Source organism: Peromyscus eremicus, chromosome 9 (genome assembly GCF_949786415.1).
Source record: "Peromyscus eremicus chromosome 9, PerEre_H2_v1, whole genome shotgun sequence".
In the NCBI taxonomy this organism is placed as follows: domain Eukaryota; kingdom Metazoa; phylum Chordata; class Mammalia; order Rodentia; family Cricetidae; genus Peromyscus; species Peromyscus eremicus.
In genome coordinates, this window is record NC_081425.1 from 92,435,218 (window position 1) to 92,461,796 (window position 26,579).

Below are 26,579 nucleotides of genomic sequence, written 5' to 3' on the forward strand. Positions count from 1 at the left end.
CATGGAATCTGTGAGCACAATACAATGGTTCTGTGTTAAGTCACCAAGATCGGGCAGCTTGTCACATGACAGTGGATGACTGGACTACTTCCATTCACAGAGGATGCTAGCAGCAACAACACGATCTCCATCCCTTTCTAGACCCTGCTATTGCCTGGCTTACTTGAGGACACAAAATTGGCCTCACACTTTCCACACACAGGCTTCCTGGCCCTTTAGCCTCCTCCCCCTCAGTGACCTGGTAACCTCACTCTCTCTGCTACTTTCTTAGTGAAGAAAACGCCTGGGCTCCTTGAGGTGGCCCCTAAGGACCTCTGTGAGGAGCTGTGATGAGGGACAAGAAGGCCTCATCTGAAACCTCTGCAAGGGTCCTATGACTGTCTCTTGGCACTGTCTACATGAAGGCATTGAGCAAAGGGGCAGGTCACAAAGTCACCATGTCAACCTCCCTGTCCATCACAACCCCAGGGTTGGGGGAAGGGTTGTACAGGCAGTGAGAGGCAGGATGCCCCAGAGAAGCTATGACCCTGGTCCCTATGCTCTGAGGCCACCAAGTGGAGAGCAGCAGTGAGCATTAGTGAGAGGACACAAGGGCTATTGTCCCTAAGTGCAGGCAGAGCCAGCACAGAAAGAAGTCAGAGGTAGCTAGAACTCAGCCTGCATAGACTTTGGCACAGAGTCCCCATTTCTAGGAGACTCACGGCCAAGAAAATGCAAGACTATAGTCCCCAGGTGTCCCTCTCGGTGCACCTGCTGTGGTTGCTACTGTCGCCTCCGCCACTTGTTGCGGTCCAGAGTTTCCTGTACTCTCAGTCTGACCAAAAACCCTATGATGAGGACCCTGCTAGGTTCCATACAGATGAAGAATGGAAGCCCAGGCAGACTGAGGAGGAAGTGGAGGACGATGAGGAAGATGTTATGCAGTATTGTGATGGTGACTTTGATGTTTACTTCGTCTTTGACAAGTGAGTAGCCCTTGCTGTCCTGCCTAGATGGTCTCCATGTGCTTCTATCCCCTGGCAGAACCAGGCCTGCAGTATGATAGCTTCTGCCAGGAGAGAAGCAGGAGAAGTCTGTGAGTGAGACCAGAGAGTTAGCTGGGCGGTGGTGGCGCATGCCTTTAATCCCAGCACTCAGGAAGCAGAGGCAGGCGGATCTCTATGAGTTCAAGGCCAGCCTGGCCTACAGAGCTAGTTCCAGGACAGTCAGGAATGTCACACAGAGAAACTCTGTCTCAAAAAAAAAAAAAAAAAAAAAAAAAAAAAAAAAAACAAAGACCAAAGAATTGGATCTCTCTGATTTCCTTTATGCCTGGAGAGGGGAAACAATTTTGTCCAGCTTTTCACTCATCATTTTCATTGGTTTCTTTGTTGAATTTGAAGAAAATGAGTGTGCACTGCTTTCTAGTTCAAGTAGCTTTTGAGGACCAGGGGAGGGAGCCACCTGGACAAAGAGTCTGGGGTTCAAACTTCTAATGATTGCAGTTTAAGGATCACAGTATAAGGAGAAGGTGTGAGGAAGGAAGATGAGGAGGACGGGCAGATCTAAGTGGGTGTCGCTAAGGAAAAGGTTTTTATCCAAGGAGGGTGGCTCCAACAGGTGTTTCCTAAAGAGCACTTTGTCTGCCTGGAAGGGTGAAGGGTGGATCTGGGGCTGCAGTGGAGTGGCTGGGAGGATGCAGATTGCAAGTCCTGTGGTGGCTAGGTGTAACCTAAGGAGCAGGGAGATAGAAACCAGGGCAACTCCCACAAGCCTGAAGTGGACAGAGAAGAAAAGTTGGTGGACAGGGGCGAGGTGGAGCTGATGGCTGCCTGCTGGCAGAACCAGGTTCAGAGCAGGGCAGCTCCGGTACACTGAGGAGAAGAGGTGCTCACTGCTGCCGTGCCGGTTGGGTTTGGTCAACTTGTCACAAAATAAAGTCATTTGGGAAAAGGGGCACTTTAACTGAGAAGATGCCTCCATCAGATGGCCTGTGGGTGAGCCTGTGATGCATTTTCTTGATTAATGATTGATGTGGGAGGGTCCAACCCACTATGCGAAGTGCCACATCTAGACAGGTGGTCCTGGATTGTATAAGAAAACAGACTGAGCAAGCCAGCAAGCAGTATTCCCCATGGTCTCTAACTCAGTGTCTGCCTTGAGGTTCCTGATGAGTTCCTCTCCTGACTTCCCTTCGTGATGGACTGTAAGCTCCAAGATGGAATAAACCCTTTCTTCTCCCAAGAGGCTTGTGGGTATGGTATTTGCCACAGCAATGGAAAGCCAGCTAAGACTCCGTAGCCGGGACCTGCCTTCTTGGGCGCCACTTTCCCTGCCTCCTTTGGGTAGGGTGAGCTGCTGGATAAAGCACATGGGAGTCACTGAGCTCCAGAATCAGAGGCTCCAGCTTCCTTCCTTCCCTTCGCCGGAGCACCAGCGAGTCTAAGTGAGAAGAGGCTGAATCTGCTTTAGACCGTCTAAAAAGGAAGAGAAAAGGCTAAGGTGGGGTGGGTGGGGCCCAGGGCACGAGGCTTCCCTAGGTCTGTGTTCCCTGTCCTCTACCGTCTGCCCTCAACAGTGCAGATGGATCCTCCAACCCCAACCCCTGTGTAGCCCATAGTTCTCACCCAGGCTTCTCTCTGTCAAGACTTTGCATCTGTGGCAGCCATGCACAAGAGACAAGGTCCTGTCCTGGCTCTGTGAGGGACTTGGAGCCTTTGCTCTTAGGACTCAGTTGTGTGGAGGCAGAGGCTCCCTGATCCTCTGCTTGACACCTCCTCCTCTGGCCTGGCTTTCCTCTGCCTGCTGTTTCCCTCTGAAGCCAGCATCCTTTGGGCAAGTTCCTCCTGGTGAAGAGGCTTCAGCATCTGAGGGTGCCAGCCCTCCCCTTGTTGACTTCGGGACAGATGGTTGGGCAGCAGCTTGAGAAAAGACCACCGCTTCCTGTGGAAAAAGAGGAAGGGTCTTCCTTTGGTTCCTCTCAGGGCACCTGTCAGCTCCCTCCAGGTGCCTTTAGCCTTCGAAGCACCCTTCACACTTTCCTTGGAAGCTTCATAGCTGACTGGGGGAGATGCAACCTTGACCTTTCTTGTCACATAAGCCCAAGGTCTGTCACCCCTGAGTCTGACTTCCCTGTGTGAGAAGAGCTGTCCTTTATTCCACATTCTTAGTCGACTAGGGTATCACCGGGTTAACAAGACTGACTGTCCCAACATCCTGCAAGGAAGCTCCCGCCCCCACACTTCGTCTAGAGGATATATCTATGTGCAGGCATGCACCGGGCCGTAGGGAGGGCAGAGCCAGTGCAGACAGGCTTCTCCTGGTGAACCGGGACACAAGTCAGTGGGAAAGATGCCTACCACAGGGGTGAAACCTGTGCCAGAAAATGAGTGGGAATAGAGAGAGAGTTGAGGGGGCTTGTACACAGGAATGATGGCCTCAGCTGACTTGTAGGAGTTTGGGAGCTGAAAGGCATGCCCGGTTCTGTTCTTCCTTGAGCTACAGGGGTAGCTGTCTACCGGATTGTGGAATTTAGTGTCACTTGGAATGAATGGGCACAGGAATTCTGCAGCCTGGGGACGCAGAAGGGAGCACAATTAGGAGAATTCCTAGTCTCTGGTGCTTGGAGCCTAACCAACACTCCCAGGCTGGGCAAACAAAAGCAGAGGCTTTGTTTCCCACGGGGGGGGGGGGGCGGGGGGCGGGGCGGGGCTTATTTAGTTTATTTTGCTTCCTTGACTTAGAACCGATTATGAACCACTCTCAAGCAGTGGTTTATAATCTAGGCAGAAGGCTGAGTTTGAAGCGAGCTGGTGCTGAGTCCTGTCACCCTCTCATCTGTCACTCATGGCCTCCCACAGTGGCAGCAGGTCTCTACAAACTCTTTCCCTTGTGGCACAGGGGCCCCCTGGAGCTCTCACAGCCTGAACAGAGTCAGTGCAATGGTGGGAGGGTGGGGTTGCCAGGCTTTCAATGTAAAATGATATTCCTTTGCAGAGATCGTCATCCCTCTGATGACGTCTGAAGTTTCTGTGGTGCTTTGCTTCTTCATGGTGCTGTCTAGCCGGGGATAACTCCTTCCAGTAGCTCCCTCCACCTGTGACTTCCATGATCACTCCCTACATGCTGGGCCTCTGAGTTCTGCTTTATCCAGGCACTACATATGGAGTGTCTGTCTTACATGACCCTGACTAGGCAGAGAAGGTGAGGGGTCTAACAAAAGTTACAGAGCGTGCACAAAACACTCCGTAAACATCTAACTTGTGTCGTCCAACTCCCCAGTCTGTGCGTGACATGACTTTTGGGTTTGGTTTTTATTGTTTTTCTAGAAACAAAGCATATGTTTTACACAAATACATGCGCATGCATGCACACACACACACACACACACACACACACACACACACACACACACACAGAGCCATAGGTCTCAGGCTTTGCTTTGGTGAGAGGTTTTCAATACCGATTTTGTCTTCTTACCACTTCCAAATCTGTTCATATTCTCTCTTCAGCATTCAGTGTGGGTAGACTGTGTGTTTTTAGCAATCATCCTGTTCCATCTGGGATTTAGGTTATTCCTGTTGTCTGAGTGTTGATACTCTCCTTCTCTTACTCCTGATCGATTTGCAATCGTATTTTACCTCCATTTGATGATTTTAGTCACGCGAGTCATGCTTTTTTCAATCCTGATCATCCAAGATAAACGTTTGTTGATTTTGATCATCTTGTCAAAGAATTATGTCATGAATCATTCACAACTCTCAATTTTTCTATTCTCAATTTTATTTGACTCTGCTATAGTTGTTTTTATTTATTTCCTCTGAGAGCATCGCACTTATTTTTCCTTTCATTTTCTAGTTCTCTGTGGTGTAAACTCCATTTGTTAACTGCACATGTGCCCCCCCACCATCACCACTTGTCCAAATTTTTAAAATTATTTTTCTTTCTTTTTGAGAATTCCATGCTTGGTGTGGTGGTTTAAAAGAAAATGGCCCCAAAGGAAATAACACTATTAGGAGGTATGGCCTTGATGGAGCAGGTGTGGCCTTGTTGGAGGAAGTCTGTCACTGTGGAGGTGGGCTTTGAGGTCTCATATATGCTCAGTCTGCACCCAGTGTCTCAGATCACTTCCTGTTGCCTGCTGATCAAGATGTAGCTCCTTCTTTACTCTTAGCTCCTTCTCCAGCACCATATCTGCCTGCATGCCACCATGTCCTGCCATGATGCTAATGAATCAAACCTCTGAAACTGTAAGCCACCCAATTAAATGCTTTCCTTTATAAGAGTTGCTGTGGTCATGGTATCTCTTCACAGCAATAGAAACTCTAAAACAGAAGTTGGTACCAGGGACTGGAGTATTGCTGTAATAGATCTGACCATGATTTTGTTTGAAGGAATATAGACTGTGGGACTATGGATTAGAAAAAGTAGTTAAGTGCTTTAAGTGCTGCGTAATGAGGCATACTAGTAGGAGCATGGAAGACAGTGGTACTGAGTGTGATTTAATGAACTGGGGGCCTGGCTCAAGAGGTTTTAGAGAAGAATTTTAGTATGTTGCATATAGATCTTTCTTGTGATATTTTGGTAAAGAATGTGGCTGCTTTTTGCCCTTGTCTGAGAAGTCTGACTGAGGCTAAAGTGAAGAGTTTTGGATTAATTCTGTTGCCAGAGGAAATCTCAAAACAGCCTAGTATAGACTCTGTTGTGTGGTTATTAGTGTTAACTCTAATGAAGATTTATAATGAAAAGATGCAAACTGAGAAAGGAAAAATACACAATGTATAATTTGAGGAAAATGGAGCTCTAGGAAGTGGAATGGAGCTAAGTCCTGTGTTCAAGGTGGTAAACAGATAAAGAAATGGAATAAAGGGAGTGATGACCTTAGGGCAAGATCCTACCCAGCTAAGTTTACAACTTGTGAAAAGGGATTAAAGAAAAGCTTAGAGCTGGGTATGGTAGTCTACACCTTTAATCCCAGCACTTAGAAGCAGAGGCAGGAGGATCTCTGAGTTTGAGGCCAGTTTGGTCTACAGATTCAGCTTCAGGACAGCCAAGCTTAGGCAGTGAAGGAAACCATAAAATAAATAAATAAATAAATAAATAAATAAATAAATAAAATAAAATAAAATAAAAAAACAACGAAAGCTGGTAAAGATGAACAAGGGAGCCGTGTTCCAGCCCCAGCAAGCAGCAGAACTTGGCAGCTTCAGCCATGTGGTTCCGGATTACAGTCAAGGATAGAAGAAAGGGGTTATGGCATCTTCCTCTGTTACTAAGGAAAGCTGCAGAGGCCAGGCATGTGCCAGGGTGTCCCTGTGCGGAGGCCTAGAGAGGCCATTTCGTGAAGCCTGGATTGTCTTGGAGACCCCAAAATGTTGGAGATACCAGAGCCATGGGATACCTGCCAAGGAAAGCTGCTAACAGAAAATTGAACAAGCCCAAGAGAAAGAAGTATGTTGCAATCAACAAAGCTGAAAAGATTTGGAGAACTGAAGAATGTTTTTGATACCACATATGGAGATGCAGAGTTTGGAGTTTGGAGTTTACCCAGCTGATTTTTAGTCTTGCTTTGGTCCAGTATATCCTCACTCTGCTCCCTTCCCTATGTTTTGAAATGGTAACATATGCATTCATTTCTGGTACCAGGCATCTCCTGACAACCTTCTCCTGATGTGTGGTTTATGCACGCTTTGTCAACTTCTATTAAAGGCAAACCAGAATTTTGTTTCCTTAATTTCTACTCCTCTGTATTATTCTGTCCCACTTCCTACCACCCTTCCAACATGACAACATTATTCTGATGTTTTAATCTCAAATGTTGACACTGGACACACACTCAGGTGTCTATTGATCACTGTTCTCACATATGAATGTGGTGGTGTGTGATAAAAGGTCAAGCTCTGCTCCATACTGCCTGCTTCTGAGACACCTGTCCACCCTGAGGCCCTTTCCATTCATTTTGAACCTTGTCTTTTCTTGTGTTCTAGAATCTAGATCCTCCCTCAATAGCCTCTTGAGCTGAAAACTCCCCCAGTGTATATGAATGAGGTGGAGACTCTGGCTCCCCAGGAGCCTTTATGGGAAAATACTCACTTGGTGGGAGTGGGGGAGACGGCAAAAGAATAATGAGAATGAAAGCAGTGTCTCCATTCATTGGTAAAAGAGCTATCTTACACATCAGCCTGAGAGCTAGGAAAGTGAGTATTGTGGATGAGTATCCAGTCTAGGGCTTAGCTACCCAGCGGTTGTCAGTCAAGTGCATGAACAGTGTGTGGGGTTTGGAGAAATCTGAGTTCAGATCCATGCTGGCTATGAATATTCTCAAAAAATAAATAAATAAAAGCTGCTTTTTTTGGAACTTCACTTTTTTCTGCTATTGAAAAAGAATTAGCTGATATCATGAGATTGACCAAGATGGAAAGCATGATGCACATGTGCCTAGTACACATGTGTACCATGAATAATGATGCTGCTAGTGTCGAATCATCTAGCACCAAGTTTGAGACACAGCCTGACAGAGACAGTAGAGAGGATGAGGTTGCTTATGGAGTGTGACAATCACATATATGAGCATCCCTTTCTGGAAGGTCACATTCATGATCACCAGAAAGAGAAATAGAGCATGATGCTAGATGCCTCTGATTCATATAGCATAAAAGGTCTGATCTAACACAGTGCCAGAAAAGAGCCACAGGCCCAGTGTCAGTTCACCTCATACCATCTCTAGGACCATGATATATGAATCAGCCCTAGACCCTCATACTACTGCCCCATATTTGGAATGGGTTTCCTCATCTCTTCAGAGTGTTAATATTCTATTAAACAGAAGGCTGTGAAGAGGTCTAGCAGGCAGATCTGGAAAGGCCTGTGCTTATGTTACCAATTGGGAACTGTGATGCCAAGCTAGCAGTGACCAGGCCTGTGCCCTCTCTCACCTGGAGGTGCCTGAATGAAGCAGCCTTCCCATCCAGGATGGTTAGGTTCTTCAGGCTGCTAAGAAAGCTTGGATGCTAAGCAACTTCAACATGTGGGGAACCTGTGTGTGTGTGTGTGTGTGTGTGTTGTTGTTGTTGTTGTTGTTGTTAAAGATGATGATGATGATATCAAAGGGAGACTTCTAAGGAGAAGGAGGAGAAAAAGAAGGAGGGAGAAAAGGAAGACCAAAGGGAGAGGGGGAATTTGGTGGGGGGCAATATGAGAAAAGTAGAATGATGTATGAGGATGAAGATGTTGTAAAGAAACCCATTATTTTGCACATTTGCTTTTAGAAAATACTAATTTTTTAAAACTAGTCTCAAGCACTCATTTTCCATGGCTAAGGCTCACTCAGCCTTCTGGAGAAATTGTCTTCACCTGTCCTTTGAGTGCTGGGAAATTTAGAGGGGTGAGAGGAATTTGAAGTGTCCTAAGAAAGGGGTGACACAGGCCTGCAGAAAGGATCTCTACCTGGGGGCATGTGGGAGCCTCCTAAGACGGTGGCTGTGGTCAGCATGTAGCAGGAGGGAGTGGCTCTTCTAGAAGTCTGCCGGAAGAAGGCAAGGCAGAAAGCATTCCTTCTCCCATGATGCACTTTGCTCTGCTGACTTGCATCTCACTTCTTTGCAGGTCCCGTGCTGTGAAAGAATGGGCTGACTTGTTCACGTCCTGGGAAGATATGGTGGAGAAATACTTGAAGTATGCCTGCACCCTGTAGACTTGTGTCAGGAGGGGCCCACTGGCAGGCAGATGAGGTTTGGGGGGCATGGGAATCCTCTGTGGAGGGAGCACAGGTCAAAGCTAGTCTGCTAGGCAAGCCAGGGGGCAGAGCAGAAGGGTCCTGTGGACCTCTCAGAACTGGCTAATCCTGCCTCAGAAATGGGGAGCAAGGGTGAGAAAAGGTGGACTGGACAAGTGAAGACAAGACAGAAGGGCCAGGTGGGAAGGAGGTCCCTTGGAGGGATATCATTGTCATTCAGCTGTTCAGCGTGTGTGCTGATAGTGTCAGAGGTCAGCTCCCACCAGCTAGCATCACCTGCGAAGAGAATCTCTCTTTTTTTATTTAAATTTTTTTTTCCATTTTACATACCAACCACAGTTCCCCTCCCTCCCCTCCTCCCGCTCCCCTGCAACCTTCCCCCAACTCCACCTCCCATCCACTCGTCAGAGAGGGTAAGGTCTCCCATGGAGAGTCAACAAAGTCTAGCACATCAAATTGAGGCAGGACCAAGCCCTCCCCCGCTGCATGGAGGCTGAGCATGGTATCCCTCCATAGGGAATGGACTCCAAAAAGCCAATTCATGCACTAGGGATAGATCCCGGTCCCACTGCCAGGGGCCCCACAAACTGCCCAAGCCACACAACTGTCACCCACATTCAGAGGGCCTAGTTTGGTCCCGTACAGGTTCCCCAGCTGTCAGTCCAGAGCCCATGGGCTCCCAGGAGCTCGGGTCAGCTGTCTCTGTGGGTTTGGGAAGGGAATCTGAGGAATTATCAGACTGACCTGTGCTCACATCTTTGGGGCCTTGCCTTGATCACTAATTGAAGGTGTTGGAGGACCCAGCTCTTAGTGCCGTGAACTCTAGAGTCTAAGTGAAGCAGACAAGCATGGGTGTGTTTGTTTCTCTCTGCTCTTGACTGTGGATGTAATTTGAGCAGCTGTCTCAAGCTCCTGTCACCGTGATTTCCCTGATATTGTGACCTATAACCTGGAAGTGTAAGCTAAAGATGCCCTTTCCTCCCCCAACCCCCCGAGTTGACTTTGGTCAGGATTTTCTGTCACAGCAAAGAACAGAAACTAGAATTTCACTTATGTATGTGTCTATGTGTGCACATGTTTGTATGTGTATGTGTGTCTCTGTGTGCTGGGTTTGGAGCACAGGAGGGGAGCAGGGGGCCATCTTAGCGTCCTTTCTTACCAGGAGCCCTACATCTCCACAGGCTTCCGAATCCTTCACCAAATTTGCCTGAACTCCCCACCTGTGGAACGTCCCCAGCACAGAAGAGATGGGGTGGGAGCAGAGATCTGTCATTTGCCCCCTCCCTGGTTGCTTCCTGTAAGGCTACTGACCTGTTACATCAGCTTCTCACAGGCTGTATTTTGTCCTCAGCCCCAAACTGCGGATGTCCTTCATTCTCTATGACTACCGAGGCACAGTCCAAATGTATCTCACCTCAGACAGGTAGGGACTATCTGAACTCCAAGGCTTGCCTGGTGGGCTGGACAAGGAGTTTCCAGCTCCTGGAAGACCCTCGTGGGGCTTCCATTGTCCCCAGTGGAAGCCCTAGTGTCCCCCCATGTGGCTGGCCAGTACCCACATTGCCTTCCAGCCTCAGATCAGCAGTCCCCCTAAGTCCCTGCTTCACTAGTACCCACAGACCCTGCAACTTCAGGAATTCTCCACGTTCCCTCCATCACTCCAGAATCTTCCCTTGGCCCTGGCTGTGAAAAAACATAGAATCTAGGGAGCTGTCAGGGCAGATATATGTGTCCCCTCCAAGTTTTGCCTGTATGTGTCCTGTTCCGAGCCGCTCACTGTCTACCTGGACCAGTAGGGTAAGCAGAGAGATACATGGGAACCAAAGGACAGTGCTGGGGTGTGGGGAGAGCATCTAGTACCCCCTTGACTATAGGAAGAGAAACCTCAGCATGGGACTGTGAATCCCCAGAGCCTGGTGTTACAGGGAGGTATGAGGGACAGGCAGCCACTGGGGAGGGTGGCCCTTCTGTGCCCACAGTCCCAGAGGCTAAAAATTAGAGACCTCTGTCTGTCTGAAATGAAGAATTTTGGATGCCCAGTCTGGGATTCCTTCAGAACGAGGGGTGAGGGCAGAGGAGACAATAATATTTAGGACTGGAGGTGTGTGGTGTTGTGGGGACCCTCTGTGTAGGGCCCTAGCGGAAAGCTAGAAGCAAGGAGAAAAGTGGGACAAGCCCCAGACTAACAGAGATAGCATTCCAGAAGGAGCAGGGAAGGGCTCTCCTCAGGGTCCAAGGAAGGCCTGGTGGATTTGCCTGTGGCTTGCATTTGGAGAGACCTGACTGAGTCTGAGGTAGCAGAGAGGACATCTATGGTAAGGAGACTTGCAGGGAACTCAGAGGGCCAGCAGTAAAAGTAAAAGAGAGTAAAAGGTTAACCTGAGCAGAAAGGAGGCAGTTGACCTAGGCAGAGGATAGAGGGCTGGACTAGGGGAATGGAGCTAGGCCGGACATAAGAGAGAAGGGGCTGGGCTGGACAGAGGAGAAGGGCTGAGGTGGGGTGGGCAAGCCCTGGTTAGGCCCTCATTGAGGATTGTGGGCATGCTGTCCTCAGCTTCTAGGCAGGGTTTAGCTGGGTCAGGCATGGGACCCTTGAAGCTTAGTCCATAGCAGGGTCTCACTGTCCCAACAGAAAGCTACTCAAAGTTCACTCTAGGTCACTTGCTGAGCCTGCTCATCCTTGTCATATTGGATTATCCTAAATCCCACATGCATATCCTTCCTGTCCTAGAACAGTCACAAGGAGAAAGCCCAGCCTACCCCAGGGTATCCTGTCTGCTCTAATAGCACTCACCAGGTCATGTTCTTGTCCAGCCTTAAGAGCACAAGCCTCACGGGCAGCCCTTAGGTCTGACTCCCAAACTTCAGGTCTTCTGGACGTGGAGTCTGCAGCAAGGCCCAGGTCTAAGCAGATTGGGTGCTGTCTTCAGTAGAACAGAAGGAAGAAAGGCAAGCCAGGTCTCTGAGGCCATGAGATAGGAGCCAGGCAGTGGTTCAGCAGAGTGGCACGGTCCTCATCAGTCCCATCCACTGGAGAAAAGGAGAGTGGCTGTGGCATTAGGTTCCCATTAGGAATGTGGTGCCCCTGTGGCTCAGACATACATCCCCAGGGTCTCGAGAGTGGTACAAGCAGGGTCTCTATCAGGGTACCCAAAGTCTGAATGCTCAGAGGTAATAATGACCTCAGAGAAAACCAGACCATCCTACGGGACCTTCTGAACGTCCTCAGTGCTAATGGGCCAGAGAGAGATTCAGGACAGAATGGGAGTAACAGGACCTGGTGCCTGCCCCACACTCGTAGTCCGCACAGTGAACTAATCTGTGCAAGAGCTTGGAGCTGGCTTGGCACTGTGGGCGTGCCTCACCTCACCCTTGTTCACCTGCAGAGTGAAAATCCGCTATGAGCTCACCAGAGTTGAGAGGCTGAGGATAGAAGGCTCAACAGTGCTGTACAAAGGACTGGAAAAGGTTCGGAGGGCTAGAACCACGTGTGGGTGCTGGCACAGTGTAGACTCCACCGGGGCCACCTCAGCCCATCGTCACCACGCTTTCTCCATTTCCTGGCAGGCGAATGAACAGCTCCAAATGATCAGCTGGAAGGGTGAGCTGCCTGCCCCTTCAACAGAGTGGGACCCACAGAGCTGAGCTCGCTACAGAGTCTGTGCAGATCTGGGATCTCCTCAAGTCTGACTCTTGAAGCCAGTGTTCCCCTATCTGCGCAGCCGGTCCCTCTGAGCAGAGCACCCCACTCAGGAGGAAGCTGCGTGTGGTCGTGTGTTGGCTTTGTTCTCACTGGTCCTTGGCCTACAGATGTGCTTAGAAATAGAAAGAAGAAAACACAGGCCCTGAGCAGACTGGGAAGCCTGTGCTGGAAGCCAGGGCTCAATTACCTCCTAGGCTATTAGGCTGCTTTCCCTCTTCCTTTGTTTGGCCTGCCTCCTGGGCTAATGTATCAGCCAGCACAACTTCCATGCAAAGCAAGGACCCATGACCCTCCAGACTGGAGGTCTGTGGCATTTGTCTGGAATAGGTTGGACCATGTAGGAAAAAATGTTAAGGGAATTGGGAGTCTTTTGTCTAAGACACTCCGATTTGTGATTCTGACTCACTGTGCCTACCATTGCCAGAAGGGCAGTCCTGGGAACATGCCTAGAGTTGGCACAAACCTCACTGGCATAAGGGCTGCCCTTTCCTCCTGCTATCCAGGGACAGGCTGGACTTATGGCATGTCCTTAGGGCACAGATTCTGTAGTTTAAGAACACTGGGAGTCCCGGCCACCTGATAGGCAGGGCCCTAACTCTCCAGGGGTTTTAGTTAGGGGGTGATGCACTGTGTCTGGGCTCCTGTCTCAGGAGGCCAAGGAGGGGGGACCACCAGGTCTGCCTATTGTGAACAGTACTGGGCCTGCAGCCCCATCCAACGTGCTGTTCTTTGCTTCTTTGTCAGGCATTAACAGAACTAGTTTGATCATCGCTGTAATTTGGGGGGAACTGTCACCACAAGTACTGAGGGAGTCTAAGAAGGAGGTGAGTCTGACCTGTCCTCCCAGGCACTTTGTGCATTTTGACTATGTAATCAATACCTCCTTTCTCTTAGGCTGATAGATCTCGGAGCCTGGGGGCATATATTTACTGTATTGGTTTAGACTCCTATGACAGAAAACAGGTAACTTGGCCCAGGTAAGCAGGTGCCCTCTGAAGCCTCCTGGGGAAAGTTTTCAAAGGTCGTCACCTAGACCTCCCAGAGGATGGTCTCTATCTGTCCCAGGAGACACAAACAACAGAAACACACCTAATGGTTGAATTAGTTGTCCTCAGAACTTCACACTTCATAGTCACCATCACTTGAGGACAAGTGGTTGTGTCTCGCATCTGGAGACCCCCTTTGTCCTCTGTCTCCTGGCTTGGGTCTCAAGATACCTCCTCTCTCTTGTAGTTGAGTGAAATTGCAGACAGTGAAGATACGATATATGTTGTGGAAGATTCACCTAAGATGTTTCATGAGGCAGTAGATTCGGTGAGCAGGGTAGATATAAGCAGTGTGGATAACAACATCTCACTGGGCCCCCAAGTTTCTCACTGCCTACCCATTCTTCCCTTTCTCCATCAGATTGGATCAATGACCTGCCTTGAACTCAGATATGTTGAGCCTTCCCCTCTGTGCATAGGAGGTGAGATTTGAGGAGAAGCTGCTTGGGTATAGGCCATTTGTGTGCATGCATACCTCCTCTCTTTTGTAGTTGAGTGAAACTACACGGTGTGTAGGATGCATGGTATGAGTGTGGCATGTTTGTGCAAATGCTGTGTGATATATGTGCTACCACGGGTGTGAGTGGATATGGTGTAGGTGGTCTACATGACATATGGTGTGGGTGGCAGAATGTGCTTATATTGTATTTGTTTTCTATGTCCCTACTTGTGGCATGAACATATGTGTATATAGTATATGTGATGTGTACTTTGGGCAACTTGTCTATATGGCATGTGTGTCTATGTAGCACATGGTGGTATACATTTGGTGTTTATGTTATATGCCTGTGTTCATGTACATTATGTGTGTGCTGTTGTGAGATGTGAGATGTGTTATTCTAGATACATAAGCACGATGTGGTACCTAAATATCACATGTGGCTTGTGTGGGTTTTGTGTGACGTGTGTATAATATATGTGGTGGATGTATATGGTGAGTGTATGGGACATGGGTGTGTGTTATATGTGAGTGTGTGGTGTGTTTGATGCGTATCTTTAAGAAGTGTGATAAGTGATGTGTTTCTATATAGTGTTGAAGCAATTGCACATGGGATGTTCAGTGTGTGTGTGTCTTATGTACTTAGGTGAACTGGAGTATGTGATGGGTTTTGTGGCTTAGAGGGGGCAAGTAGATGTGCTGTCTCCATGACTAGTTAGTTATAATGCAATGTACATTTGTCAAGGGGTATACGACAGTGATGGCAATGTGGGTGTGTATGCAATTGTCATCTTTTTTTGTCTCAAAACAAAAATTTTAGTTGTAAAGGAGGAAAAGCACACAGACAGAAAGCCATCACGTGCTAAGCACACTCATTCACAGCCTTGCTTTTAGAATTGTTTTTGGATAGTGTGCTAGTTCCGGTTTCGTAATATTTACATAGACACAATAGGATATCTTGGGGGTGGGACTCAAGTTCCATCATACACTGCATACATACAGCCTGAAGGTGATATCAGACATTATTTCTGGTGCAACTTCATTTCAATTATGACTTACTCTGAGGTTAAATGTGAATTTTAACCTCAAAAAAGTTCTAGATTCTGGAACATTTCAGACTCCACCTGTTTGGATGAAGGATGTTCAAACTGTGTGCCAAGAACAATTCAGCTCCTCCAAGAAGGTGCAGGTGAAGCCAGGACTGGACATTGTAGAGTTTCCACATCCCTAACACAGGGAAAGCAACAATGTGAGCATGTCAACGGATTAAAATGAAGAATCAGGCCCAGTGAACATCCACTGTGCTACAGGGAATAGGGGGAGTCTATCTGACAGAAATATCCACAAAGGCAGCCGAAGTCACAGGTACCCTGACAAGGGTACCCTCCCTACAGCCTAAGATTCCCCTGTCAGTATGCCAAACATGCCTGTGTGGTCTTAGGGAAAGGCTGCCTCTTTCCAGGAAGTGTACAACAGGTTTGGTCCTCATGGGGATGGCATTTGCACCCCGGTAAAGAGGAAGAGAGGAAACCCCGAGTCCTCCTGTGAGGTCAGTCAGCCGTTCTACTGCTCCCAGCCCAGAAGGCTGGGTCCTGGCTTTTGTGTTCTTCTGTGGGAGCCCTGGTTTGAGTTTTGAGGAGACGGCTCTACTCACATCTAAGCTCTGCTACCCACAGTGCCCAGCCAGGGGTGAAGTTCCACATGTGGGGAAGGCTGCAGTGTTTCCTCTAGTGGCTAGGAACATTGTGCCAGGACTGTTGGGAGATAAGAAACAGTAGACAGCGTGGTGACAGATGTAACATCTACAGGCTGATCAGTGCCAAGGACATTTTAGTCCTTGGCTCTGGCTGCCACTAATCTTCCCCATACTGCGCAAGAGTATGGAGTTTGGTGATGGAGGAGTGAAGGGGTAGAGGACCCTTCTACAGACTCTCTCCTGCTTCTGGTAAAGGAGCCCAGCCTTGCATCCTGCCTGAATGCTGCCTGTCTCTCTGACTGTCCCTAGACACATAGGCCTTGGTGCCTGGGTAGCTGTGAGAAACTCCAGGTAAAAATACAAGTTGTCGTTCTCCCGACTGCAGCTTAATCACAATGACAGGTGCCTCCAGACGCCAGCTTCGCCACTGACCTGTTAAACTCTTGTTGATCTCGTGCAAAGCTGGTATACACAGGGGAACTTGTCACTTTGGGGAAATTCCAAGGCCAGCACCCCCAAATGAAGCAGAATGGGCTTGAGCTGTTTTGGAGTCCACCTGTGTGCCGTGGAGTTTGAAGGGGGGTCCACTACATGGGGCATCTGAAGCTCCCAGGGGCCAGGAATGAGCCAGGACCATCCCCACAGTATCTGTCCAGGTGAATGACAGTGAGAGAATCCTGCCTTCCTCCTGTGGGAACAACTACCAAGATTCCCTCTTTGTATCCCCTGTATATTGGACTCAACGCCAGGGAGCAACCCCACTGCTCTTAGAAAAAGCTTGTTAATGAACTGTGGTCTTCAGTTGGTAAGGCAGAAGGAGGAGATGAGGAAGGGAAATGTTGGCCTCTGGCTTTACAGCTGAAACAAAATGTCTCCTGTGAGAGACATTCTTGGGTGGATCGGGAGCCTCTTTTTTCCCTACATTCTAGCCTTATTTCTGGGGTCTCCAACCTGGAGTCCTGGGAGTTTAGGATTGGCCCCTGTATGCTCGGTGGGTTCTGCAGGAATGGTGGAGAGAGGTAGCCAGCATGTGGAAGGTTCCACTAAGCTACATTGGCACAGACCCTTGGTGACATAGAAGGATTTGGCCTACAGAGCCCACAGCTGTTAGCACCCACATAGCTACTGCCTCTCATGGGGCCCTGAGAATCCCGTCTGGGACCACCGTAAACAACGCAACCTGGGCCATACCACCTTTTCCTCATGTTGCCCTCACAGAAAACAATCCAGTCATCTTAAGAGGATATGGCTTTCATTATGCACAGAATCTCAGCCAAATTATTTGCAGATTCAAGTTCAGTAACTCCAAGGTCATCGGTAAGTAAACTCCCTCAGTGCCTCAGATTCGCGTATCTTCCACACAAATCCTTCCTCTCAACCAGGCAAGCATTCTGCCCTTGCTAACCCGTTCCCAGTGGATACTGCAAGGCCGTATAAAGGGCCTCCACATGGCCTAAGCAACCACCTCTCTTTTTATGAACTTAGGAAAAGAATCTATCCCCTGCCTCTGTGGGCATCCAGAGGAGGCTTCATTCCTCAGTGAGACTTGGCTAATCCTGACATGTCTTTATCCCAGAATCTGCCCAGCTTGTTCTCAGTGTACCCCCTCCCCTGAGTCTGTGATTGGGGCCACAGCTGCTGGACTCGGAGCCTAGCAGGTGTACACAGAGACACACACACACACATGAGTACCTCTACACAGCCATGTTTTTACAATGTCAGATGAAATTTTATGTGGCACCCAGACTGTTGGGTTTCATCTGTCTGCACCTTACAGTCTCTCAGCCCGGCTATGCTGGGCCTCAGCCCGCCCTGCCCCAGAACGGCTGCCTCAGTGGGCCAGGTGCACCTGGTTTCCTCACCTCTCTGCACCAGATAGAATGCCGGCTGCTGTCGGTGCCCCTTTTGTGGGAACTTCTTTTCTGCCCTGAACCCCAGCCTCCATCTAAGGGAGCATACCCTTCCCCCGACCAGATTTTCATTATAATGTACATGACCAGACGCAGTTAAGGCAGAAATGGTCCAGGAATTTACAGGTTACTTACCTGGACTTAGGACCAGCAAACTCATCCAGGTAACAATAAATCACTTCATACATAGCATCCCTTACCCAAGATAGAAAATAAAAGGGGGTTGGGGATTTAGCTCAGTGGTAGAGCGCTTGCCTAACAAGTGCAAGGCCCTGGATTCGATCCTCAGCTCAAAAAAAAAAAAAAAACCAGAAAAGAAAATAAAGGGACAGGACCATATGTATAAGATGGAATTTTAATTTTGTATTTGTTACAAGGGCTTAATGATTTTTTTTAACATTGCTCATTGTGCTTTCTCTAATAAAAATGATCCACACTGCAAGAATTGCAAACTAGAAGTGGATAGCATTAGAACATTAGCACTTATTAATGGTAAGTGTTAACACGCTCAAATACACAATACGAAGTTTAATTCTACTAAAATGTGGTTAAAACAAATAACTCAAGTGGGACGGAGAAACTGCTGGTTGTGACAGATGTGTTCCCAGCAGTGCCCCCAAATGTAAAGGACACCACTGAGACACTGAGAGGCCAGGGACATGATTAGCGGTCTTTCTGTTAGATTACTGATCTATATGTAGGCTTCACGATTGAAGGGTCCAGGTGGCCACAACTACAACTCTGTCGTGGAACATTCCATAGGTAAGGAGTCTATGCAAATATTTGAGTGACCTAGAAACTTGGTTCTGACAATAGGGAAATGTCTCCTGAATGCCACTGGAGGATGGACATGACCATTACTAGAGATGGCAGAGCAGTCTCCCTACCCTCTGACCTAGTCCCAGGACTGAGGTTAGCAAGGAACTTTCCTATCCCTCTCACTGGTGGCCAGAAGTCAGCAGGCACAGGGCTGTGTTTCTGAATTTGGGGAAGGCAGAACCCGAAGGGTTCGGAACCCAAAGGGTTTCAGGAAATGGAGGTCATGACAGGGAAGTGGTTGTTCTCCATTAAGCACAGGTGGCAGGACCACCGTGGCTTTCTGAGGCCAGACAGTGCCGTCCACACAGGAGAAAACAAGCGTCTAGGAAGGTGGGGGTGGACAGGCAGGAAAACTGGAGTCCTTGCCAGCAGAGATTCGGCTCAGCTCTCTCCTCTGGACCTAGCTTAGGAGGTGAGATGAGAATGTCACAGTTATGGTACCCTTCTAGGGTTCCCAATGAGATAATCATCCAAAACCTCTCTTTGACTTCCCTGGCTTGGTAAATGGCATCCATGCAGTCTCACTGGTCGTAATTCCCAGCGTCATCCTTGACTCCTCTTAATCCAATCCCACACCCACCAGCAAGTTCTGTGTCCTCTGTGTCCAGTGTCTGTGTGGCTCCCAAAGAATCAGCAAACTTGAAAGGAACCCCAGACCTCCCCATAGCTCAGCCCACCCCCGCTCTGTTATTCCTTTATTTGTCTCCTCAACAGCTCAGCAGGTATGCTGAGGTTCTTTCTGTTCCTTCCCTGGCTCCCCCTCATTGGCTTTATGGGCCCAGCACGCTTCCGCTGCGCTACTCTGCTAATCACCCCCTCATTGGCTTTAAACATCAGCTCATGGAGGATGGTCCTGGTCCACAGTACGCGGAAGTCCCAAGAATTCTATGTGGGTGGATTTGAAGGCCCAACCATAGGCTTTCGGTCACTACCAAAGTGCTAATATGTCAGCCCTGCTTGTCATGCTTAGCTCGGGGTAACAGATAGATGAGCATGATTAGTGACATTCCTCTCATGTCTCTTTCTTTAGATGAAAATCCAACTGATAAGAACTTCACTGTCATTATTTGTCCTAGACCAGAGATAAAGCAATCAGGAGAGTAAGTGCCCATGATTCTTAGCCCTCTATATCCAGAGACAATATCATCATCATAGTGTACAGAATTTGGGGTACACTTTGTTGGTGAACCCCATGATAGGCAGGACTTGCCCAGTGCCCAGGTTCTGCTCAGAGCTGGGGACAAGGGATGATAAGTTCAAGCATCGATACCCAGTGTTCCAGGCAACTTTCCAAAACTAAGACAAAAATTTTGTAAGCCCAGAGAATTGTACAGGCCATGAAATGACACTCGCTTGTTCATACCCCACTGCTATGATGGCAGCAAATGCCATGAAGGCCCCTCATGTCCAGAGCCATACATGTGGCCATAATTGCACAAGTTGACTCTTTGTGCTTTGGGCAATAATCTCATGACTCAGCTGTCCACTCTGAGAGGCCCAAGTGCTGGAAGCCCAGAGTTGTTGCCATGAAAAAAGCCCCTGGCCTCTAGGCTGCTTCTTGAGGTCTGCCTTTCTGTGCATTTAGAACCATCTTAGTTGAAGTTAGCCTGAACAACGGGAAAGACTTCCTTGCCCACACCATCCGTGTGAATACTTCTGACTGTGTGAGTATCCTAAGTGGGTTCGATGGCCCTGGCTAGGCAGAGGCCCTGTGAGAAAACAGCTTCTCCTGGGATGGCCAAGATGGGGAGGGTCTTAGGTGAGACCCAGTGGCAGCTCAAGGGACACAAGCCCTTTGGGTGACCCATCCTAGTTTCTAGAAAGATAGGGGTAAAGGGGTGGGCAGGTGCCAGCCCTAGCAGCAGCCATCACCACTACGGCCACCCTCCATGTGGCCCATGTTTTCAGCCAAGCTGTTTCTAAGTCCAGGGACCTCACATCAGTGCTGTCTGCATCCCTTGCTCTAAGCAGGACTGTGACCCTTTGGGGAAGGGTCAGATAGGCTGAGCTCATTGTGAGTGACAACCCAGAGAGCAGCCAGGCGGGTGTCTGAGCTCTAAGTGTGCAAGCGCCCATGAGGGAAGGTGCTCCTTCCCCTGTACAGATGGCAAGCTAGGGCCCAGGAGGAGGGGCAAGTTCCACGCTCTAGAGGTAGGAGGCAAGACAGGGTCCTATATCTTCCGGGTTGAGGGGGGGGCAAGCAGCAGCAGGGGACCAGATCTCAGAGATCTGGTCCCCTGTAGTCCATCATATTGTCAGCTGAGACCACAGTGAGAACGGAGATCCACAGAGTACAGAGGAGCTGGGGCCGCCCTCACTTAGGTTCAGAGCAGAGCCTTGAAGCAAGGCCAGAGCTAGGCAAGAGACCTATCCTCCAGCCCTACTGTGGTACCTTGAGGCCAGGTAACCTGGGAGAATGGGGGGAGGGCAGAGGGATGGCGAGTACTGGGCCTCCAGGAAGGATGCTCCATAGTGCTCTACGTTAAAGTGAGGCTGTCTGCTAAGGATGGTGATCTTTCTTTCCCACAGAGACCTCCACCAGTGACCACCACTGTTGTCCCTGAGACCTCCACCCTACCACCAACGACAACTCCAATAACCACACCGATAACCTCTACCCCAGAAACTGTCCCGAGAACCACCACTGTCCCCACTACTCCGCCTCCTCCCCCTCCTCCTCCACCACCACCTCCTCCACCTCCTCCCCCACCTCCACCACCTCCTCCTCCACCACCTCCACCTCCGCCTCTGCCTCCCCCTCCCCCTCCCCCTCCCCCTCCAACTTCACCTGCACCTCCACCACAGGCCACTGTTCTCCCACCAGCTGAGCCAAGCCTGCAAGTTTTGCTCAGCACCATGGTGCTGGTGCTGATGCTGATCCCTGTACTGCTGTGGTGGATCTGGTGGCTATGCTGCAGACAGGTGAGTACCCTCTGCCCACCCGGGGACATAGATAAGGGACAACACCATGACATTGACAGCCCGCTGAGGCAGGTGCTGAGCTTCCTTGAGGAGCTCCCTTGGGGTCAGGTGGAGCACTCCAGCACAGCACCAGAGTATGCAGTGTTTATACATGTGCCCCGGGATGATTTTCTAACCTTTACTCCAGATGTGGGTCACCTGTGGAGCTGAATTACAACAGAACTGTTGTTCAGCCTCCTGTACTGCCACAAAATTCATGAAATCATCAACTTTAGAAGAGGAAAAGTTTAATTTGGCTCACAGATTTGGAGGTTTTAGTTCAGTGTCCCATTCCTTTCAGCCTGGGGCAGAGTGGCATATGGTGATGAGATTGTGGGGCAAGGAAGTCCACACCTGATCTCCAGTTCTGAAAGGGAAAGAGCTATTCTAGGACACACTGCCAATTATTAACTTCCTCCCATGGACCCCCGATGTCCACCCTAGGCTGCAACACCTCCAGATAGCACCATAGGCTGGGACCAAGACTTTAGCACATGGGGCATCTGGGGAACAGTGATCCAAGCAACAGTACCACCAAGCCTCCATCTCATCCCTGTCTGTTTCATCCTCTAGGCTCCCAAGGCACTGCCAGCACCTGCCCCACCACCAAAGGTGAGTCATTCTTTGCATCCTGGTATCGTCACATGTCCGAGAGGTGAGTGACCAGCAAATGAGGCAATGTGCAGCCTGTACCCAGGGCATCCCACTACCTCAGCAAAGACAAGAGGTGAAGGGTCTGCAAATGCTGTGGGACTCTTGATATCACCAGATGATGAACAGACCCACAACCTTTCGATAGAGACCTTGGTCAAACAATCAGTGTGAACAGCTGTTCCTACTGCCTAGGTGGCTTTCAGGAGACTCCAGTAGACTCTGGTTAATGCTGAGGTTGCAGCTGGGCTTCTGAAGTGGCACCTTCCACATCAAGCCCTGATTCTCATCTCCAAGCTGGGGGTCTTCTAGCTCCTTTGGATCTGTCTTCATCCATGTCTCCTGGCAAGATAGAGGGGTTGGCTGGGATCAGCCTAAAGACCTGAGGGATAAGGAGGGTGAAGGAGTCCCAGCTGGCCCTGAGCTGTGAGGGATATCCCCAGGGAAGCACAGGAACAAGGTGGATGGGCATCTGTGGCTCAAGTCAGGTGAGGACCAGAAGTCATAGTAAGAAGCTGGGGCAGGTGGAGCCTGGGTTTGGGCTGGGATAGGAACAGCCTCCCCATCTTGCTGGGACTGTGCTGACTGCAGAGGGGCCTGGGTGAGGATGCCTGTGCAAAGGCCAGAGCAGAGCAGAAGGGACAGTTGCCTGTTATTGCTGGCCTAATGCAGTGTCTAGGCCAGGCTTCTGCCAGCAAGGGTAACCCTAAGAGAACCAAGGGCAGAGAAGTAGACTATTGGCATTTTGTGAAACCCTGTATATGAAAACTTCAAGGAGCATGGATTCACCTTTAGTGACTTTGGAGAACCTCCCCAAGATATACGGTGCATCCTCCCATTCACCCTAAAACAATAGTTGAGGGGCCCCACAGTGCCAGGTGCTGCACAGGGCACACAGTGCCCCTGTCCAGAAGCCGCAGACAAAGCTCAGACAGGTTCTCCTCCTCTTGACTAGCCCAGAAAGAAGAAACAGCCCCCTCCTCCAGTGTCTCCTCCAGCGCCTGCACCACCAGTGAACTCGCCCCCTGTCGTAATCATCTGCTGCTGCACCTGCTGCAACGTGTGTGTGAGCAGAGGCACAGAGGTGAGAGGACCCCACGAGGGCTGTGACTCCAGCCTGGCTTCAGGGACACAGGCACACCTAAGTCTGACAGCAGAGGCCTGGGTGTGGGAGTGAATACAGCTCGGTGGAACAGGCCTGGATTGATTTGTTTGAGACCACATCCAATGCCTGCCCCCCCCCCCACAGTTGGATGGGCAGCACACAGGACTCCCCCACCCCCACCTGAACTCTCTAAATACTTGAGTCTCCCTTTGGCACTACCTAGGCGTTAGGACAGTAGCCACTGAGTGCTCTAACTGGCCAGTCCCTGGTCCTCATTGTTCCAACCCAACAGTGTCTCTGATGTTGCCCTTAGAATGTGGGTAAGTCAAGACACACTGAGTAACAGTGAGGCTCATGAAGTCAGAGACAACAAAAAACAGAAAGGACCAGCCCTGCAAAACCTCTGCCCACTGTGAAAATTGGCGAAAAGCCAGGGGCCCTGGGCCTCTTCATGTACAAGGAGGAAAGGAACTGGCCCAAATGTTTCTGCCTCCTGCTGACACAGAGACCCGACAAAGGCATTGCAAACTCTTTGGATGGAGTCAAGCCCTGGAAAGCAGCCACTCAGCCTGAGGTGCCCTTCTTTTGCCAGAAGGTCTAGGTCCATCATGGGGAGGGAGAAACCAGCAGAGAAGCAGTCCTGGGCCCTGGACCAGAGAGAACCCATGAGGTCAGCTTTCAGCAAGGAAGAGCCCCAGTTCACACTGGGCTTTGTTCTCTTCCCCATCGTTCTTATCTCTGTGAGGGACCTATCACTTCATTTTGAGAACCCTGGGATCTCCATAGTTGTCCAGGCCAGCCAAGAGCCAGCCCTGCCCCTCCCGTGTCTGTGAGTGGCTACAGAGAGGTCAATCCACATCTTCCAGAGGTTGGGGGCGGGGGGGATGCCTCTGACAGCTACATGACCTAGCCTGAAGGACCTGGCCCCACCCACTCAGGGCTTTTAGCACCTGATCTGTAGAACCTAGGCCATAGGCTCCCTGACCATTAGAGCCAGGGATCTTCTGGACTCTCTGTCTTCCTCTTCTCTGTGCTGGCCCAGGGCACCTGCTTCTGAACAGGACATGTGTGGCCCCAGGTGCAGGCCCCCCCATTCTCGGTGCCTCTCTCCAGGTCTGTGCCCCCATCGTGACTCCCCTAAAGGCCTGGACTTGCAAGCACACATCCATCAAGCCTCTAAGCATCTCCAAAGCCAGCTGCTGGCTTCTCTTCCCACATAAACACTGCTTTGTCCCAGATTCTGAAACTGTGTCCTGCAGAGAGCATCCCAGGTGTTTAAGGTTGTAGACTCCTCAAGGAGCATGCTGGGGATTTCTTCACGGTTCCCTAGGGACAGAGTCATATGAGACATCGATCCTTGTGCCTTCTGGGGGCAGAGTCTGTGACCTTCTTCCTCATGTGCTTTTCAGGGCAATGTGACTATGTGCAACTTCAATCCCCTAAGCTGCCACCAATTGCCACTGACGTGGTCTCAGTCTAGTGACCAGGTGAGTGGGACCCAGGGCCACTCCTAAAAGGCAGAATGGCCTTTGGGTTTGCGGGGTTTTGGTTTGGGGAAATTGTTTGTTTGTTCATTTGTTTGTTTGTTTTCCCTGTGCTGGGTTCCCTCTGGTTGGATTTGTGCCTGAGAACATGGGCACACAGAGCCTTGTCCTCAACCTGATGATGCTCATGAGCCTCCCCGGTGACTTCTGGACATGATACTTATGCAGTCCATGGTTGAGCACTGGTCCAGGGGGACTGGCTGACCGGCATGATTGACAGTGCTGGATTGTCATCTCTGATATGCTTACCAGATAATAAAAGCCCTCAGCTATGACTTAACACCTCACTCACCCCAGTTCCTGCCCAGCATCCGTGCAGCCCTCAACCTCTGTACCTGTCCTGAGATTCTGTACCTAGGGGTCTGGAACAGAAATCAGGTCGGTTTCTAGAACGGAAGCCTCAGCCTTCTTTGGCATGTAGCCCCTCCTCTGCCTGCAAAGTGGTCCGAGCAGAGCCTTCCAGACCCCCACTGCCTGTGTCCTCACAGGGGAGCTCCCAGCATTGTCTCCCAATGCTCCTCTCACGTAGACCCTTGGGACCTACAGGGTCTCCCACCCATGTCCCCAACATGTCTTCCCATCCCAAATTCTTAAGTGGGCCACAGAGTCCCTTCTGCCAGGTAAGGAGCAAGAGCCACTGGTTCCAAGAATTGGGGTGACAAATCGTTCGGGCCCCCACACCAGGCCGACTTCTGCCTCTAGCACCGAATCCAGAAGGAGAGTGGAACTTGGAGGGGAGTTCCCAGGGGAGAGGAAAAGAGTCATCCAGGCCCACTCTGTGGTGACGCTGGTGCTGACCCCACCCCGAGCTGGCACTGCAGCCTTCTGGGCTCCTGTCAATGACACTTTTGTGCCCTCCTCTCTCTTCTTCCCCTGCAGGGCCAGTGCACCAACCTGGACCTCCCGAAGACCCTCTGCTCTCACGTTTCCTGCACCTCCATGGCCAGCTTGCCCCCAGGCCAGGAGTGCTTGCCCCTGGCCTCCTGTTCTTAGTGCCATCATCTTCCCGACGGTTGTCCCTGGCCACTTCCTTTGCTCCCTCCCTCCAGGAGCCCCACTGTCTCTCCCTCCCAAGTAGCAGACCTCTCAGACACCACAGAGCCAAAATGGAGAGGATTTTGCTGCTAAATTGGACCCAGATATCTGTTCTTGGATTTTAATTTTTAAAGAGTTGGAGTTTGTCACTTATTGGGAAGTTTGTCATCCAAAGATAAATCTCAGATGTGTTTCTGTTGCGTCCAGAAGGACAAAACTTCCTGAGGCCATGTGGCTAGGCATGGATGAGTCCTACCACTTCGTCACCGACACACAGCTTCTTAGGTCAAGCTCTCTCTGAAGAGCAATCCCAAATTCACGCTGACTGGTCCCCAGTAAGTTTAACGGTTGCCGAGGCACACCTGGGGCTACAGGTGTGCACCACTGCACCGATCTCTTCAGGAAGACGCTGGGGACCCCAAACTCAGGTCCCCGTACCTGCACGCCAAGCACTAACCGAAGTGCATTAACTTTCTAGCCCCCTGGTTAACCATTCGTTTTGTTCTTTATATAGGTTTTGTTTTGCAAAGAAGTTTCAAGTCCTGTATATACAGAGATTTTAACAAAGGCCGGAGTGTTCATACCACACTGCCAGACAGGAAAAGGTGTACAGGATAACGGGATGTGGAGCCTGACTGGCAGGTGGCAGGGACCCAGGTGCAGTCCCATGGGGTGGGGTCCAGAGAGAAGGGACACAGATATCCCTAGAGTCTATATTTACCCCGAGCACGTCACCTAAGGTGACATGTCGATATATCCAGAGCAGCCACCTGCAAGCTTACAAAGGGTATTGGGACAGTGAATCTCTGGAAACTCAGAGAATAAATATGTATGGTACTTATGATACCAAGAAAGGTGTAGGTGTGCAAGAGACTTAGTCTAATTCCCCCGGAAGCAGGGTGTTTGTGTCAGTCTCTACCTGGTCATTTCTCCGTGGCTGTCCTGACTAAGTCTCAG

General features: G+C 49.9%; 1 protein-coding gene across 1 annotated transcript; it reads left to right on the plus strand.

Annotated features, from left to right (window-relative positions):
• Window positions 1–25,823, plus strand: LOC131919721 (anthrax toxin receptor-like). Its single transcript, XM_059274137.1, is given in 17 exon segments — window positions 1–965; window positions 8,584–8,652; window positions 10,065–10,136; window positions 12,100–12,181; window positions 12,281–12,314; window positions 13,161–13,240; window positions 13,311–13,379; window positions 13,650–13,730; window positions 13,824–13,884; window positions 16,816–16,914; window positions 19,357–19,426; window positions 19,912–19,990; window positions 20,856–21,248; window positions 21,861–21,899; window positions 22,894–23,022; window positions 24,453–24,530; window positions 25,467–25,823. Coding segments are annotated over 17 exon segments (1,938 nt in total). The 5' UTR covers window positions 1–711; the 3' UTR covers window positions 25,716–25,823.
• Window positions 25,824–26,579: the final 756 nt, after the last annotated feature.